Source organism: Psammomys obesus, unplaced genomic scaffold, assembly GCF_907164565.1.
Source record: "Psammomys obesus unplaced genomic scaffold, mPsaObe1.curated_primary_1811, whole genome shotgun sequence".
In the NCBI taxonomy this organism is placed as follows: domain Eukaryota; kingdom Metazoa; phylum Chordata; class Mammalia; order Rodentia; family Muridae; genus Psammomys; species Psammomys obesus.
The window spans coordinates 12,564,036-12,579,035 of record NW_026596051.1 but is presented as its reverse complement, the minus strand read 5'-3'; the positions used below and the strand labels follow the sequence as shown (position 1 = coordinate 12,579,035).

The window sequence follows — 15,000 nt, the reverse complement described above, 5'->3', positions numbered from 1 at the left end:
TGCTTTCTTCGGGCCCCGACGATGCTTCTGATAGATAGGAGGGACAGTTTTGCTCACACGGTGTTCTCCACGTGAGGGGGTTTGGCACGTACCTTCTGACCAAGGAATATGGCCGGTTCTCAGCAGGGCCAAGATGGGGTTGGAGACACCTGGTCACCTCCTGCTGTCTGCATCTTATCGTGGTTCTAGGCCAGCGCTAGACCAGCAGTCCCCATGGTCCACTTGACCTCTTGACCCCACACACAGTGCATTGAGTGCTGTTCCCCGGCAATAAGACCTTGACCTCTGTGCTCTTCAGAAGCCTGTATACTTTTTCATTCTTTGGAGTCTGTCCACCCTTTCCTGCTCACCTGCATGATGCAGAGCTAAGTTGAGAGCCCCTAGCCTGTGGCTGGTACCCAGCCTTTCCATGAGAACTGTTACCGTATGATGCCTCCCTGTCCACTTGCCTGTGCAGCAAGAGGATCTCAGCAACCCATCCCCGGAAGGCGGGGAAGAGGATCTGTGGGACTCTTCAAATGACTGTGCAACCTCTAGAAGCAGCTATCACATTAGATGTACATTTGGCCGGGTGAGAGGGCAGAGGCAAGTTCAGGAGACTCTGGAAGAGAACTAGGAGCAGGGGCAGCCCACTCTAGAACATATATCTCCTGCAGGGAAAAATTCACCATGAGCTTTCTGATTGGTCACCATGGAGGTGGGCTGGGCATCCGCCGGCATGAGGATGCCTTGTTGAGGTCACATGCGATACATCATTGCAGGGATGCTTCGTATGCTCTGCGTCATGTCCTAAGCAGTGCCCTGTGCACAGGAAAACGACTTGCCGTCTGAAGCAACACAGCCTCAAAAGGGCAGGAAAACTCGCTCCTTGAACTTCCTTTCCATGCCAGTTTTCTCTAGTCCTGGTATGAGGGGTTGAGTGATCTTGTATTAGGAATCATTGGTTGAAAAAAAAAAAAAAACAAAACAAACCACTTTACTTGTATACACTTCAAAGTGTTTCCTGAGCACGGAGGAGTAAGAGCCAGTCAGGGTCTAACCCAGAGATCAGAGCCGAGGGCTTAGGCAGCGATCTTAACTCTTAGTAAGAGATAGTGTCTTCTGCTGGTGTCCAGGCTCCAAAGAAGCTGGAGGTGCAATGACATCACAGGTACTAGGGGCAGGGGAGGGGCAAGCTGGAAGTGGTATTGGCTGAGGCTCCTGGTGCCCCTGAGCATCCTCTCTGGGAGGCTTAGATGGCCCCTGTGTTGCCGTTTATTGGTTCTCTGGGCCGGGCGCGTGGAGCTGTGCGGGCGAGCTTCTGTCTTTGGTGAGAACTGTCCCTGGGTTGTCAAGTTACCCAAGGGCTCACATCTGACCCCTTCCATCCTCCCTTTCATTCACAGCGTTCTTGCCAGTGTCCTCGCATCAGCAGGTCTTGACTCCCCTGCCACCTGAGGACATGGCGCATGTGATCTGGCAGGAGAGGCCCTCCTTGCTGGGAGAGGGGTACTGTGAGGGTGGGTTGGTGCAGCTTCCATGTGGGGACCTAAGACCTGGGATGCTGTTGGTATTGAGGCATGAAGAGTTAAACAGGAAACACTGAGGGCCATGCTTCCTGAGGCCCCCGGTGACCACAGCTTCATGAGTTGGGAGCTGTGAAGGGTCACATATTCTAGTTTTAAATCTTTTTTTTTTTTTAATTTTTAATGATGGAAAACGCAGACATGCCCAGAAGGAAGAGACCAGCACCCTGGGTTCCTAGATTGCCACCACTGCCTCCAGCATCAGCATTCTGTTGGTCCTCTTTCAAATGATGCTAATTCTAAAGCAGTTACTAATTCAGTACCAGAGAGTGAGCGAGCAATTACATTAATTTAAGAACACACTTGTGTGTGCTGTTGAAAAAAAAGCAGCCGTGGTTGGAAGAACGTGACATACAGGCCCTGGTGGACACCCGCAGGCAGGGACTGATGGTGTCTAGCTAAGGAGCCCCAGAAGGAGCCCGGAGACTGACATGGACCCCTACCCCCACCTTTGCGGGGCTGTACTAGGTGAGGTCTGCCTGTGGACTTGCTGCTAACTGTGCCTTGGGCTGTGTGGAGAGCAGTGTGTGGGTTCAGTTTCTTCTCTGGAATGGTAAAAAATGCCATAAACTAAAGTGATAGACGGTTCCTCGGCGCAGGCCTTGTGCTCTGTCCTTGTGGCTGGGGCTGTCTGAGGACACCCTGCAGTACTCTTGTGCCCTCACAGACAGGTTGAATGATGCCCAGGCTTGGTACTTGCCGCAGGGCAGCCCGGAACACCACAGGTTGCCAAGCTGGAGCAAATTCAGCGGGCAGGTTTGCATAGTAAATAGGGATGAGGATAAATATGGGAACCACAGGATGATAGAGGGCCACCCAACCCTGTCTAGGGGTCAGAAAAGCCTCTAGTTCAAGGCTGCAGCTAGGAGAGCAGTCCTGAGAATGCGAGCTGCACACACGACAGGACATCCACTGTGTGTTTATTTGTGCATGCTGCACTGGGGTGGGGTGGGGCAGGACACAGAGGTGGCCCAGGGCCAGGTCAGCCTCTAGCAGGCTCAAGTTGTAAGGCTCTTTCCAGAGCATAAGATGTCAGCTGGGATGGGGTGGAGGGGAGTCTGGTGTAGGGAGAGTGGTTCTAGTCAGCATAGGTTTTACCGGTGGTGAGGGTGGATAGAGGTAGGAGGCCCAGAGTCCTCAGGGACAGGAATTGATGAGGTGGAGGGGCAAGAGTAGGGGCACAGCTCCTGGCTTTGGCAGGGGCACCTGTCTCTATACGTGGCATAGAGGGGAAGAGGCAGGTGTCTGGAATGATGTCAGGTTGGGATAGGCCATTTCTTCAGGATGGTGAGATAAGGGGGTGGTCAAGGTCAGAGCTTTCCCAGGTGTGACCTCCCAGTACCTGTCTAGTACCCATCCAGGTCTGATGATTTTTTTTTTTTTTCATCTCTTTGGGGTCCTGGGTTTTCCACTGCAAACTCTTCACCTCTGTGGGTGTGGCTTGTCACTGCCAAGCTGCTGTCTTGTCTGGCTGAGGGGTGCTGCAGAACATCCTCCCCTTTGAGTTACTCTTTTCTGTCTTCTTTGTTCTTGTTTCACTCTTTGTGGAGGGGGGCAGGGGGTGCTACTTTGGGGCGTGGGGAATTTACCTCCCAGAGCTCAGGGTAGCCATGGATGGCTGGGAATGTTGCCAGTGTCTGCTGTATCCCATCCTGTTTTACTCAGCCATTGATTTCTGTCAGTATGACTCTGTTTACACTTGGCTTGTAACTCCGTATCCCTTGGTTTTGCTGCTCACTGTGGTCCTTGTATGGCCAAGTGGAGGCCTTTCATGTCCTCTTGTGTCCTTTGACATATCTTCCCTTGTCTCTCTCTGTGTGACCTTCAACATGTTCGTCTTCCTTACTCTGTGACAATTAGGATGCTCCAGACTCCCTCATATTCTGGGCCGACCTTGGAATTACAATCCTTCTGCCTCAGTCTCCTGCATGCTGGGGTTACAGGTGTGTAGCACCACACCTGGCTGAGCCCTGGTTTTCCTCAGAGGTTCTCACTAGAGACCACTGCCTGAGCTTTGGGTACTCCTGTTGTTCCTCGGGGCACCTTTGCTTCTGTCGGCAGCACTAACAGATTCGCAAACATGCACATTCCTGTAAATATTGTATTTGAGCCCATCTGTTTCTGAGTTAAGCTGAACACTGTTCATCCTGATGCCTCTGACTCTAGCGTGTTTCTCCATGGACAATCCCAGCTCCTCCTTTGCCAAGACATAACCCCTTCCTGTGCTGAGGAACTGGTTCTGGAGATGTTTTTAGCATGGGGAGATGCTGCCCCTGGTCTCTTTCTTTCCTGGGATCTGAGCATGTGTGGCTTGGAGGGATTCTGAGTCCCTGGGAGATCCTCCTCTGAATTCTGTTTGGCCAGCCAGAACTTGCTTCTGAACTTATTTGCAGCGGGTCTCCGGGGTCTTATACCAGCCTGCCCTGCATTTTGCTGGGGGAGATGACTGACTCCTTGGGGTTAATTTGCTTCTGATTTCTGCGGGGTGGACACTGATCCAGATGCAGGGTCTGCCCCTACCGCTGGGGCATCACTCAGGTGGGGGCCGCTGCAGGGGATTGATTGTGCACGTGTTGCAATAGCTGGGAAACCCTGTCTTCCTCCTTGCCCTCATTGTGTCTGTCTGAAGAATGGGGTCAGTGGCACAGAGTGAGTTGGGGATACAGGGACAGTGTGGAGCCGTTGTTCGTTCTGGCCCTGTTCTCACAGACCCTGCTAGCTCTGCTGTGCCACGCACCGACCTTCCGCCTGGCTGGCTGGGGTTCCTGAGGAATACCCATGACAGTCTGTGAGATTACCACGATCACTGTATTTGATGTGTGCTGTACATGTGTGTATGGAGAGATGGGTGCTTTTGGAAACAGGAGAATAGTTGAGAGGCCTTAAGCATGGTACCCTTCCTTGGCACATCCACTTCTGAGACAGGTGTGGAGCCCACAGTTAAAGACTAAGAATCTTGGAAGGGATCAGAAGGGGGAAAAAAAGTAAAAGTGAAAAGCAGGAAAGGCTAATTTAAAAGGATAAGAATGTGACTGGGTGGAAGGCCAGAGAGACAACAATGAGACCAGAAGCTTTGGCTTCTCAGTGTGCTTGGTGTAGGCTGCCACAAGGCTAGTGTGGGCAGAGGCAGTGGTAGACCAACATGCCTTCAGGGAGTGTGGAGGTGGGATGGGAACTTACCCCCTGCAAAGGTTCAGTAGCCTGGGGCTTCTTTGTCTCTGATAATCTCATGATGACCCTAAGCCATTTCCCTCTTAACATTATGAGCAGGTACTCAGCCATATTGCCAGTTTCATGTATGGGGCAATGTGTTGGTTAGGTCCAGATGCCTCTTTGACCAGAAGTTGAGAAAGCTTCCTAGGGACAGTTGAGAATCACTACCCCCATGAATAACTCAGGCGGTGAGTTTGTGTCAGTCAGTTGAATGCAATTGTAGCACTGTTGAAGAGGAGTGGGTTCCAGGGCCAGCTGGGTGGGCCAGGCCTGAGCAGATGAGAGGCATTTAGCAGACATCCCTTAGTCTTCCAGAGGGGTCACTCCCCACCACAAGTCCTTCCCCACTCATCTTCTCTATGGAGGGCAGGCTTTTTGACCCACTGAGCTCTTTCCCTTGGTGCTTCCCAGAAGCACAGCATCGTGTAGAATTTTGACCTCACTGGTGCTACATCCTTTCAGATGTCCTGAACGTAGTTGGGTATCCTTCTCTCCTAGAGCTGGAAGATTTTCAGCTGGTGGACGTGGGGGAGGGGAGCTTCTCACTTCTGATGCCGAGAAGCCAGGGGGCTCCAGGGACAGCCCTGTGCTGAGTGTTGCTGTGTAGCTAGCCTGTCCATACAGCCCCGCAGCCTTCCCACTCTACAGTCAAGGGCTCCGATGCATTCAGGGAGGAAGGGGCGGTGCATGAGGCCCAGCACCCTGACAAGTGAATGTGTTGCTTTTTGCCCCTCCCATCCACTCTCATTCATACAGCCTTAGTCTGAGCCCAAGATGACATATCTTTGGGCAGGTCTCAGAAGGGAGGCTTTAACTGCAGTTTTTACTTTGAGGAGTGGCGTCTGTCTGATTTTTCAGTTCCTTCTGAGAGTGGGGGCCGCCTCTCGGCAGGCCCTTCCCTGGGGCTCACCAGCTCACCAGCAGATAGCATGGCTCTCTCCTCCAGCCTTGTCCTATTGCAGACACCCCCTGCTGTTCGGGGCTGGTCAGATCTCCCATTAGTGCCCAGTGGGCCATATTGTCCTGAGAGATGCTGTTATCCCGCAGGCCCACCTGCCTGGTTTCTCAACCCTCAGCCCTGGCTCTTGTCCTGTGTTGAGGGCAAGGGAGGGTGACAGTGTGCTATCTGTCCTCTCCCTGTGACCCCGAGCATCTCATAGGGGGTCTTCTTTATAATGGCCGCGATGTTCAAACCAGTGTGTGCTGAAGGTCCTGGTGTTCTGCTTCGCCAGTGTTCTGATCTAGAGATGTTCTATAGTGTTGAGCCTGGGGTTCCAGTTTTACATTTGGGACTCATTGGTTTGATAGACAGTTGTGTAGTTTGTCTTCCTGTGGGACTCCTACCAGCAGGGGCAGGGGCTGTGTCTGACTCTGTTTTGGCACTCTTTCCTCCTATTGGCCTGCCTCATCCAGGTGTAATAGGAGAGGAGGTGCCTAATCCTACTGCAACTTGATATGCCATGGCTGGTTGGTATCCATGGGAGGCCTGCACTTTTCTGAAGAGAACTGGAGGAGGAGTGGATGGGACTGGGGTGGGGGCATTGGGGACAGGGACTGGGAGGAGAGAAGGGAGGGGAAACTTCATTTGGGATGTAAAAGAAAAGAAAAGAAAAGAAAAGTTTTGATAGACAGTGGCAGGCCTTGCTCAGGGTTTTGTGAGCCCTAGAAACAGTGGGCCTGGCCCTTTCCTGAAGTCATTGTGAATCCTATACCATTGTGTCCCTCTTTAGGTACTCTCCAGAGCTCTGCTGCCCTCTCGGGGAGCTGATGGTGCTGGTTGTTTTGGTGTTTGTGTCATGTGACTTTGCGTGCTCTGTGCATATCCGGCCGTTTAGCTGTGGCTTGTCCTGTCCCACAGTCCCTGGGACCCCACTGGCCTGAACAGTCCCCTGATGTTGTTGATGTGTTTTCCTCTTGTTGAGTTATTTGCCTGGCTTCTTGTGAGTGGGAAGAGTCACGGGGATACTGTTGGAATAGCCTGCACCCCTCAGCAGTGGTCTAGTGACCTCCCAGGGAATGAGTAGGTGCCAAGAGGAAGTATCACACCATGGGGTTGAGCTTGAGTGTACCTACCGTCGTGAGTTCCATGATGTCAGGGTCACAGTGAGATTCTCCGGTTCACGTGCTGAGGTCAGGGTCATAGTGAGATGCTCTCTTTAATATGTTTCTAGAGTACACATGACCACTACTGGTTTGCGACTTTGGAATACAAAACTTTCCTTATGACAGATGGAATTTGTGGAGTTAGAGGCACCAAGCCAGAAGGGATTTAGTGTTCGGTGCAAAGCATGGGGTGTAAGTAACTGGAGGATGACTGCAAGAGCAAATACAAGAACTTGTCTGGTTGCAGTCTCGCCGTTACCTTATTTGGTGCAACCCACTGGAAGATCGCTGCAGCACGGCTCTAAATTAACAGCTGCCTCCATTGCTTGGGTGTATGCTCTGATTTCCATTAGTAAAGCCATTCGAAAGAAACAACCACCATCAGGCTTGCCTGTGCTTGCACATCAAGTCAAAGTTAAGGTCACTCTTGAGGCCTGGATGTTTTAAGAAGAGTCCCCAGTTCTGGTCCTCATTTTAATTTACTTTAAAGAGGTCATCTCACATAACCTGAGTTTGAAGGTACCTAGATCCTTCTCTGCTGCCCAGATCTGTCCCCTGTGGTGTTCCATGCTGGATATCCCACCTGTTCCCAGGTCAGCATTCAGGAGTGACAGAGGCTGGTAGTTTTTGTCCCATAGCTGTCTCAGGCCCACTCCTTTCTGCTGTAACTACCTCTGGTCAGGCCATCTTCCTAGCAGCTGTTAGGAGACATTGGATCTATCTTCTGCCCTTGTTCTGTGTGCGTAGAGTGTGGCACAGCCATGTCTGGTCCTTGAGGGTAATCTGTGAGGAACAGTAGCGTTTGAAGACTGCATGTTCCTCCTCCTCCCTCATGCAGAGGTAGAAATTCTGCATTAATCAGACAGAACTTTTATGCCCTGGAAGCTGACAGGCCTGCATTTCCTTGGGTTGGGTCGGCCATCCCTGCTGTGGGGGCTGCTAACGCCCCTCTGTGATTCACGATGAATGCCTTTGTCCAGCTCTGGTCCTATGGTCTGCTAGGCACTGGGGCAGGCCAGGGGAAGAGACACATTCAGAGGGAAGTGCTCAGGGCTGATGTCTGGGGTCTGAGCCGAGTTCTTTGGTCATTGCCATTTTGTGTGTAGTCTTACGGATTAGAGCTAGGTCAGGGCCAAGAGCTATATTCCCGAGATTCTATCTAACCAAACACAGTGTCCATCAGGCCTTCAGAGAAGGCCTGAGAGTCTGGGCTTCCTGCAGGCCCCTCCTCAGCCTGCCTGTCACCGTGGAAGGGGTTGCTGACGAAGCAGGGCCTGCTCTTCTTGTGCTATAGTTTGCTTTGTATTCAAATCAGTTACTCAAGTTTCATTTTTGTCAGCTTCTCTCCTCTGAATCTTTCCAGAGCGTTCCAAGAAGGGTTGAAAGCAGCCATTTCACATTCTTATGTTGTAGGTGTGTTGTTTTGGTGGGACCGTCATAAGAGAGTGTCACAGAGTGGGGGTAGGGTTCACATAACATACATGTATTTTCTCACATGGCTGGAGGCTGAGTTCTACAATGAAGGTGGGGGCAGGGCTGGCTCCTCTGGGGCCTCTCACAGTCCTCTGAGGTGCTTTGGTCTTAGCAGTCCCGGTTGGATTGGGGCTCACCTTAACGATCTCATTTTTTACCTTAATTGTTACCTTTAAGGACCTGCCTCTAAATACAGCTATATATTCTGAGGTCTTCCAGGATCAAGGTTTTAACATATAAAATTGGGAGGGGGTAAAATTCAGCCTAGATGGAGCCTCCCCTCAATCCCATGACATGCTGTAACATTGCCATCCCTTGTGTGGGCAAAGGTGTGTTTCTGCCCCACATGGCTCGTTTACTGCTGCAGGGTGGGTCTGGGCTGGCCTTGGACATCCCTGGGTTGCTGTGAGCTTGGAGCTGGCCGAGCGGTTATGAAGAGCCTCTGCGTGCTTCCACGGTGGCCCCGGCCCTCCTGCACCCGACTAGCCTACACTCTGCTCTTCTTCTTCCCCTACAGCTTGGTGCCAACGCCCTGCTCTTTGTGGGAGTGAACATGTATGGCGTCTTTGTTCGGATCTTGACGGAGCGCTCGCAGCGGAAAGCCTTCCTGCAGGCTCGAAGCTGCATCGAGGACCGGCTGCGGCTGGAGGATGAGAACGAGAAGCAGGTCAGTGTGCTCAGTACCGGGTGGCCCTTTGGTCAGCGATGCCCCTCGGCCCGTGCTTTCGTGGCAAGGCCATAATACTCAGTGTTTCGCGGCAGTATCTGGGGAAGAGAGAGGAATCTGATGCGCAGACGGCCTGGGCTTGCTTCTCTGAAGGAGCTGAGCTGCTTGTGAGCTGTGGATGGCATGTGGGTGTCTCATCTTTCTGATGCAGCTGTAGCGGCGCACCTCAGCTGAACATAAATGTGCAGCTGCCCTGACAGCCTGCTCTCAGGCATTCACCTACCTTGGCCTGAGAACCGTCCTTTGCCGTAACTGTCACCCTATTCTGCGGATGACCTAGGCCAGGAGGGAACCCTACCCCCCACCAGCCCCATCGTCCCACTGTGGCTTCTCACCGGTGGGTCCTTGTCTGATGTAGGGAGGGAACTGGGCCCACTGGGTAAGAAAGGGTGACTCAGGAAACCCAAGAGTGAAGCCTGGTACATCATGGGTGCCTCTCCCAGAAGAATCCAGAATCTTCTTTCGGCTTGAGGCTCACACGCGCTCTGTGTACCTCTAAGTGGTTGTCAGACTACAGGGCAGAGTATCCGTTTCTCAACTGTTTTTACCTTCTTATCAGCAACATGTATTATTATAGCTGTTAATTATAAAACATTTCCTCTCATGTCTAGACACTGTAATGGAATGTAGTATTTATAGCAAAGGTTGGATCTAATTGAAGAACAAATCGCATAAGTATATTTAGATCATGTGTGCGTTAATGAGCATGTGGAGGGGTGTTTGTACGCGTGGGCGTGTTCATGCCTGTGAGAATGCATATGTGGGTATGTATACATTTGCGTTTGTACACAGGGATGCACACAGCACTATGGGAATATCTGTGTCTGTACATGTGTTTGTGTGCATATCCATGTATAGGCATTTGTGTGTGCATGTGTGCATGTCCATGTAGACATGTGTATGTGTTGTGTACTGTGTGTGTGAACATGTGAATCAGACGTCTCCAGAGTCTGGCCTCTAGAGTCATCATTGTGGTGATATTTCCATGATATTTTCTAAGTTCTTCAATGTGGCTCTTTTTTTTTTTTTTTTTTTTTTTAAATATAGGATCTTGTTTTGTAGCCCAAGCTAGCCTTGAACTCTGGATCCTCTTGCCTCAGTCCCCCAACGTGTAGTCATGCACCACTGTGCTGGCTTGCCCTTGGCTCTATTACCGCACACGGATGAGGAGTGGATCTTTGGGAAACCTTCTTGTCGTCTCCCTGTTGGTATCCTCAGGGCTGGAGCAGCTTTTCTGTGGGCCACGATTATGTGTTTCTAAACGTGACACACTTGTGTGTGTTTCTGAATGAGCTCATGGTTTCTCTCTGGTTGACTCTCATTTTCATCTTCTGTTCTGTGTTTTCCTACATCTCTACTTTCGTGTGATTTCATTTCTCTCTTATCTTTCGCTGCCTATTGTATTGATCACCTTGTTTCATAGCGCTTTTCCTTTCATATTTTTTCCTCATGGCCATGGAGATAATTTTATTTTTATTCATCTATAATTTAATTTTATCTTGATTAATGTGTGTTAATTGGGTGTGCTAATTTAAGAGGTGTGGGTGTGGTATTTCAGTGTGCAAACGCAGGATGCCAACCAAGTCAGGACAATTAGCATTTCTCTCCTGGCCATTTCTTTATATCATAGCCCTTGCGCTCCTTCTGCTAGGCTTTCATAAAATATGCAGTAGGTTGTGAAATAGTTATTCCACATGCTGGCACACTGGAACATACTTCTTTCTCCTCACTGTGCCTCGGCACTTATTACCCAACCTTCATCTGTAACCCGCCTTCCATCCTCCGACCATCACTATTCTACATTTGTGTTGGCTTGTTTCATCTTCTACGCATGAGAGAGAACAGACATACAGTATATAGTTTTGTGGCATCTGGTGCTGGTCTACTTGCCTTGGCCTGATGTCCTCTGGTTCCATTCATTTTGCAGATGACAAGATTGTGTTCTTTTCCGTGGCTGGATAATATTCATACTCTTTATCCCTTCAGCCATTGGCGGCCGCCTTGGCTGCTTTCCCGTCTTAGCTCTTGTGGCTGAGGCTGTGGAAAGCTAGTGTGCCCTTGCTGCTTGAGTGTCACCTTTCTTGGTTTTGTAGCAGCCCTGGGAACAAGGCTGTCCCCAGCACTATGGATGAGGGAGGCGGGGGGGGGGGGGAAGTCCAGTTCCTGTGGAATTTGGGCTCTTAAGAAGGAAGTTTCCATCTGAGGTGATGTCATCAACCTCACTAACCCAGCTGAATGCCACTCACTTGTAAGGGTTTTGTGTTTATGCGTATTCTTTAACTACACAGTTGTAATTTCGTCTGTATGCCTTCCTCTTCTGTGCTGTGGCTTGACGTTGGCTCGGATGTAACCACACGTGTTGTGCCCTGAGTGAATTGCTCTCTGTGCGTTGCTCCAGCAGTCTCTGCCACTGGTATTTTAGACGTGTTTTAAGAAGCTTTTTCTTCAAATAGTCTTCTAGATCTAAAGTACTTCCTAACATTTTTAGCAGTGTGAACTTGACATTGCCAGGAGTGTGTTTCTCAATGGAGTGCACCTTTATTTCTATAAGCAATGCCGGATCATAGTCCACCCTAAAGCGCTGGTACCCTGGGTGTCCCAGGTCCACAGCATTGGCCGCCCTGGGGACTGCAATTAGCAAGCCCAAGCAGTCCTTGGGACTTGGGCTTCACCTTGATTGTGAGCGGGATCCAGGCTTGCAGCTTGGCTTCGGCAGGGAATTCCGTCGGCAGTGGTGGCGGTGATCTGTATCATCTGTAGGAAATGGTGGGAGGTTGTTCAGAAGGTCTGAGCTGGTGGAGCCTCAGCGGGGGAGCATAGGCAAAGACAGCAGTGGGACACTGCAGTGGGTCCTTAAAGCGGTGCTGTGTTTTAAGACCTCCTGTGTCTTCAGCTCACAGTAGAACAAGAGGCTCAATTGTTTTCTTGAACAACTATTTGGGGAGGACCTTGAGCCATGGCAAGTGTGAGGACTGGACAGCAAGGTCCCCGGCATAAGTAAGAGACATGGGATGGGTGAGGAGCCAGTGCCCACGCAAGATTCTGAACGCAGTGGGTTGAACTACTGGAGTTTGGAGATCTAGCTTTCCTTCTTCCCTCGGGGAAGAGTCTACAACTGGCCATTTGGGCTCAGTTCTTAAGGCAGGCATTGGACTCAAGAGACCATGTGTCATACGGCTGCCAGATGTGAATCCTGTCTGTGGCTTATCCTGACTGTTATAAAGGGCAGAGCGCTGGGCTGCTGTTCTAAGACACAAACCTCTATGTGACTGTTCCTCCCCCCGCCCCCGCTCCATTTTGTCCCAGGGACTTGTGGGAGAGACAAAAACCACAGAGACATTAATGACCATGCCCCAGCATGGTTGCTCAAGGCTGTGGTGCAGGCTACAGAGCCTCAGTCCTTTCCCACTGTTTTCGGATCGGCTGCCTTGACTCTGTTGCCTGCTCTTCTGCAAGTTCACTTACTTTCTTTTGTGCTGGCAGCGTGTGCTGCCCCTGCACCTTGCACAAATCTCTGAGTGTCCTGGGTGGTGGTGGCATGTGAGAATTTGCCATTTGGGACCACTGAGGTGTTCAGTACTTACTTGGGATGTGTTTTTTTTTTTTGTTCCAGCCTCATGGAGTAGGACTGTTAAACACAGCCGCTGGGAACCTGTCTGTGTCCTCTGTGGCAGGGCTGTGCTGGGGTCTAGTCATGCTTCTGCTGATGCTATCAAGCTTGACGCCTCACATTATTTTAGGGTGCGGAGCCTCCGTTGCCTGGGCCAGCAGAATGTAGTTCGCTCTGCTTTACATCAAGTTAAGAAGATAGCTTATGTTGAGTCAAATATGAGTGACCAAGGCCAAGACGGGATTCAATATGGAATGGCATGCTCCCTCATGGAAGAGGTTGCATGTACTTGTATAGCCATAGAAAAACAGAGAGCCATAAATTAATGATTTCAACAAATACAATTGTCAGGTAGTGGGCAACAGCCAAATGGGGAAGTCTTTCTGTAGATTTCAGATGCCTGAAGAGCACTCTTACTTAGCTTTAGGGTTGGTGAAAGCACTCTTAGCTGCTAAACTTTGCTGCTCCTTCCAAGAGGTTCACCCGACAATCATGAGAATGTTAAGCTATATGCCAAGGTTAAAGGTAAGTTGCTGTTCTGCTGAAGAGCCCAAAAGCTCAGAGTGATTTTGGCTCGCATTCTGCATAGTTCCAACTCCCCAGTCACAATGTTCTTTAGTCTTTGACAAAAAAGCAGCATCTTTGGAAAGCTTCAGCCCCACATGGGAAAATGTGCTTGGACCTATTTCTGTCTTCTTTGAATTCTCTTTGGGGAGTTTGTGTGTGTGTGTGTGTGTGAGAGAGAGAAAGTGTGTATGTGTGTATGTGAGAGTGTGTATATCTGAGTGTGTGTGGGGACTTATCTGATTGGTCAGTATGGCTTATTCTTTGGGGAGGATTTTTTAAATTAATTTTTTTATTAATTACAATTTATTCATTTTGTATCCCAGCTGTAGCCCTCTCCCTCAGCCCCTACCCCTACCCCAGTTCACTGATAGGGGCGGGCCTCCTCTGGGGAGGATTTTGCATGTGATAAATGATCCATCTTTGCAACTAAACAAACAGGGGTCAAAACAAAGAAAAGTCTTCTCCTGTAGTGTCTGCATGGAATAGAAAGTCTAGTACACACATTTGTTCCCCCTCTAGTTAGAAAAGATAGTTAAACCCCTTTAAGATTAAGAATCTGTTGCATCAGCCTGTGAAGACCATTCAGTTTGATTAACCTGAGACCGGGGGCTCAGAGGTTTTAAACAACTCTGGATGGTAAGGAAAGAGTAGTGCACTTGTGAAGGGGGAGCATCTCTTGCCCCCGGGAGCTGTGGCCACTCCCTTCTTTGTGTCACTTTTAGCTTGTTCAGAGCAGCTGTTCACAGAGAACAGAGTGGCAATGCTCTGAGGCTTGTCCTGCTTTGCAACATAGGTGTCAAAGTGCATCCCTTGAAGTAGAAAAGCCTGAGAGAGATGGAGCAAAAAAGAAAGATACTCATGAGGGGTGTGAGGCCCAGAAAGGGTGGTCACAGACAAAGCAGCCGACTAAAATAGAGAGTTGGGGCATGCAGGGATCATTTGATGCCTGTGAGAACTTGAACACTTCAATACATAAAACAAATTCCTAGAAAAGCATCAGTAACCAAAGGTGATCCTAGAAAGAAAGCAAAAAACTCCACAGCAGTTACAAATACTGATCAGAATTTGTTTATTTGCTGTTGTGTATTCATTGGATTTTACTTACCTACAAGGCTGGAGCTTGAACCCAGGACTACACATGCCAGGTAAGCGCTTGCCCACTGGGCTATACCCTAATCCCAGATTTAGTCATTTCAAGTGTACCCCAAAGTAGCAGCAAGCACACAGGTTTGCACATGAGTTCTATATGTCTGAATGTCTGTCCAGCTGGAACTTGCAGTGTATTCTTTGGGATTAGCATGCTCTTCCTGGTGATCATACTGGGCTAATGTAAGAGGCTCAGCTAAGTCAAGTGGGGTCAGGGGTACATGCAGAGGCCTGTTTCTCTGTCTAGTTTTCATTCAAGATGCTTTTGGAGCCCTTGTGATTCTGGTGCCTTGGTGGACTGGGAAGGCATTTATTAGCTGATGATCCGCTGGTGGTATCACTCTTAATACATTGGGTTCTAGGTAAGGAGCCAGTCTGACCTGACTCTTGAGTTTAGTTTGTTTCACAGTAGCCAGGGCATCTTGCAAATGGAACAGAGGGTCTGGTGGTCCCCTTGGTTTGGGTCAGCTTCAGCTGTTTCTGGCTTGTGGTCAGATGCTGGATAGGTGAGATAACTATTACTATTGCTTTGTTTGTTTGTTTATCTCCCTATCTATCTATCTATCTATCTATCTATCTATCTATCTATCTATCTA

General features: G+C 49.8%; 1 protein-coding gene across 1 annotated transcript in view; it reads left to right on the top strand.

Moving 5' to 3' along the window:
• The window catches only part of Adcy1 (adenylate cyclase 1), a 114,475-nt gene that overhangs the window by 5,918 nt on the left and 93,557 nt on the right, over nucleotides 1-15,000 (top strand). Inside the window, exon 2 of the mRNA XM_055624172.1 lies at nucleotides 8,872-9,021. Within this exon, the coding sequence (XP_055480147.1) occupies nucleotides 8,872-9,021 (150 nt within the window). The remainder of the gene's footprint in view (nucleotides 1-8,871; nucleotides 9,022-15,000) is intronic.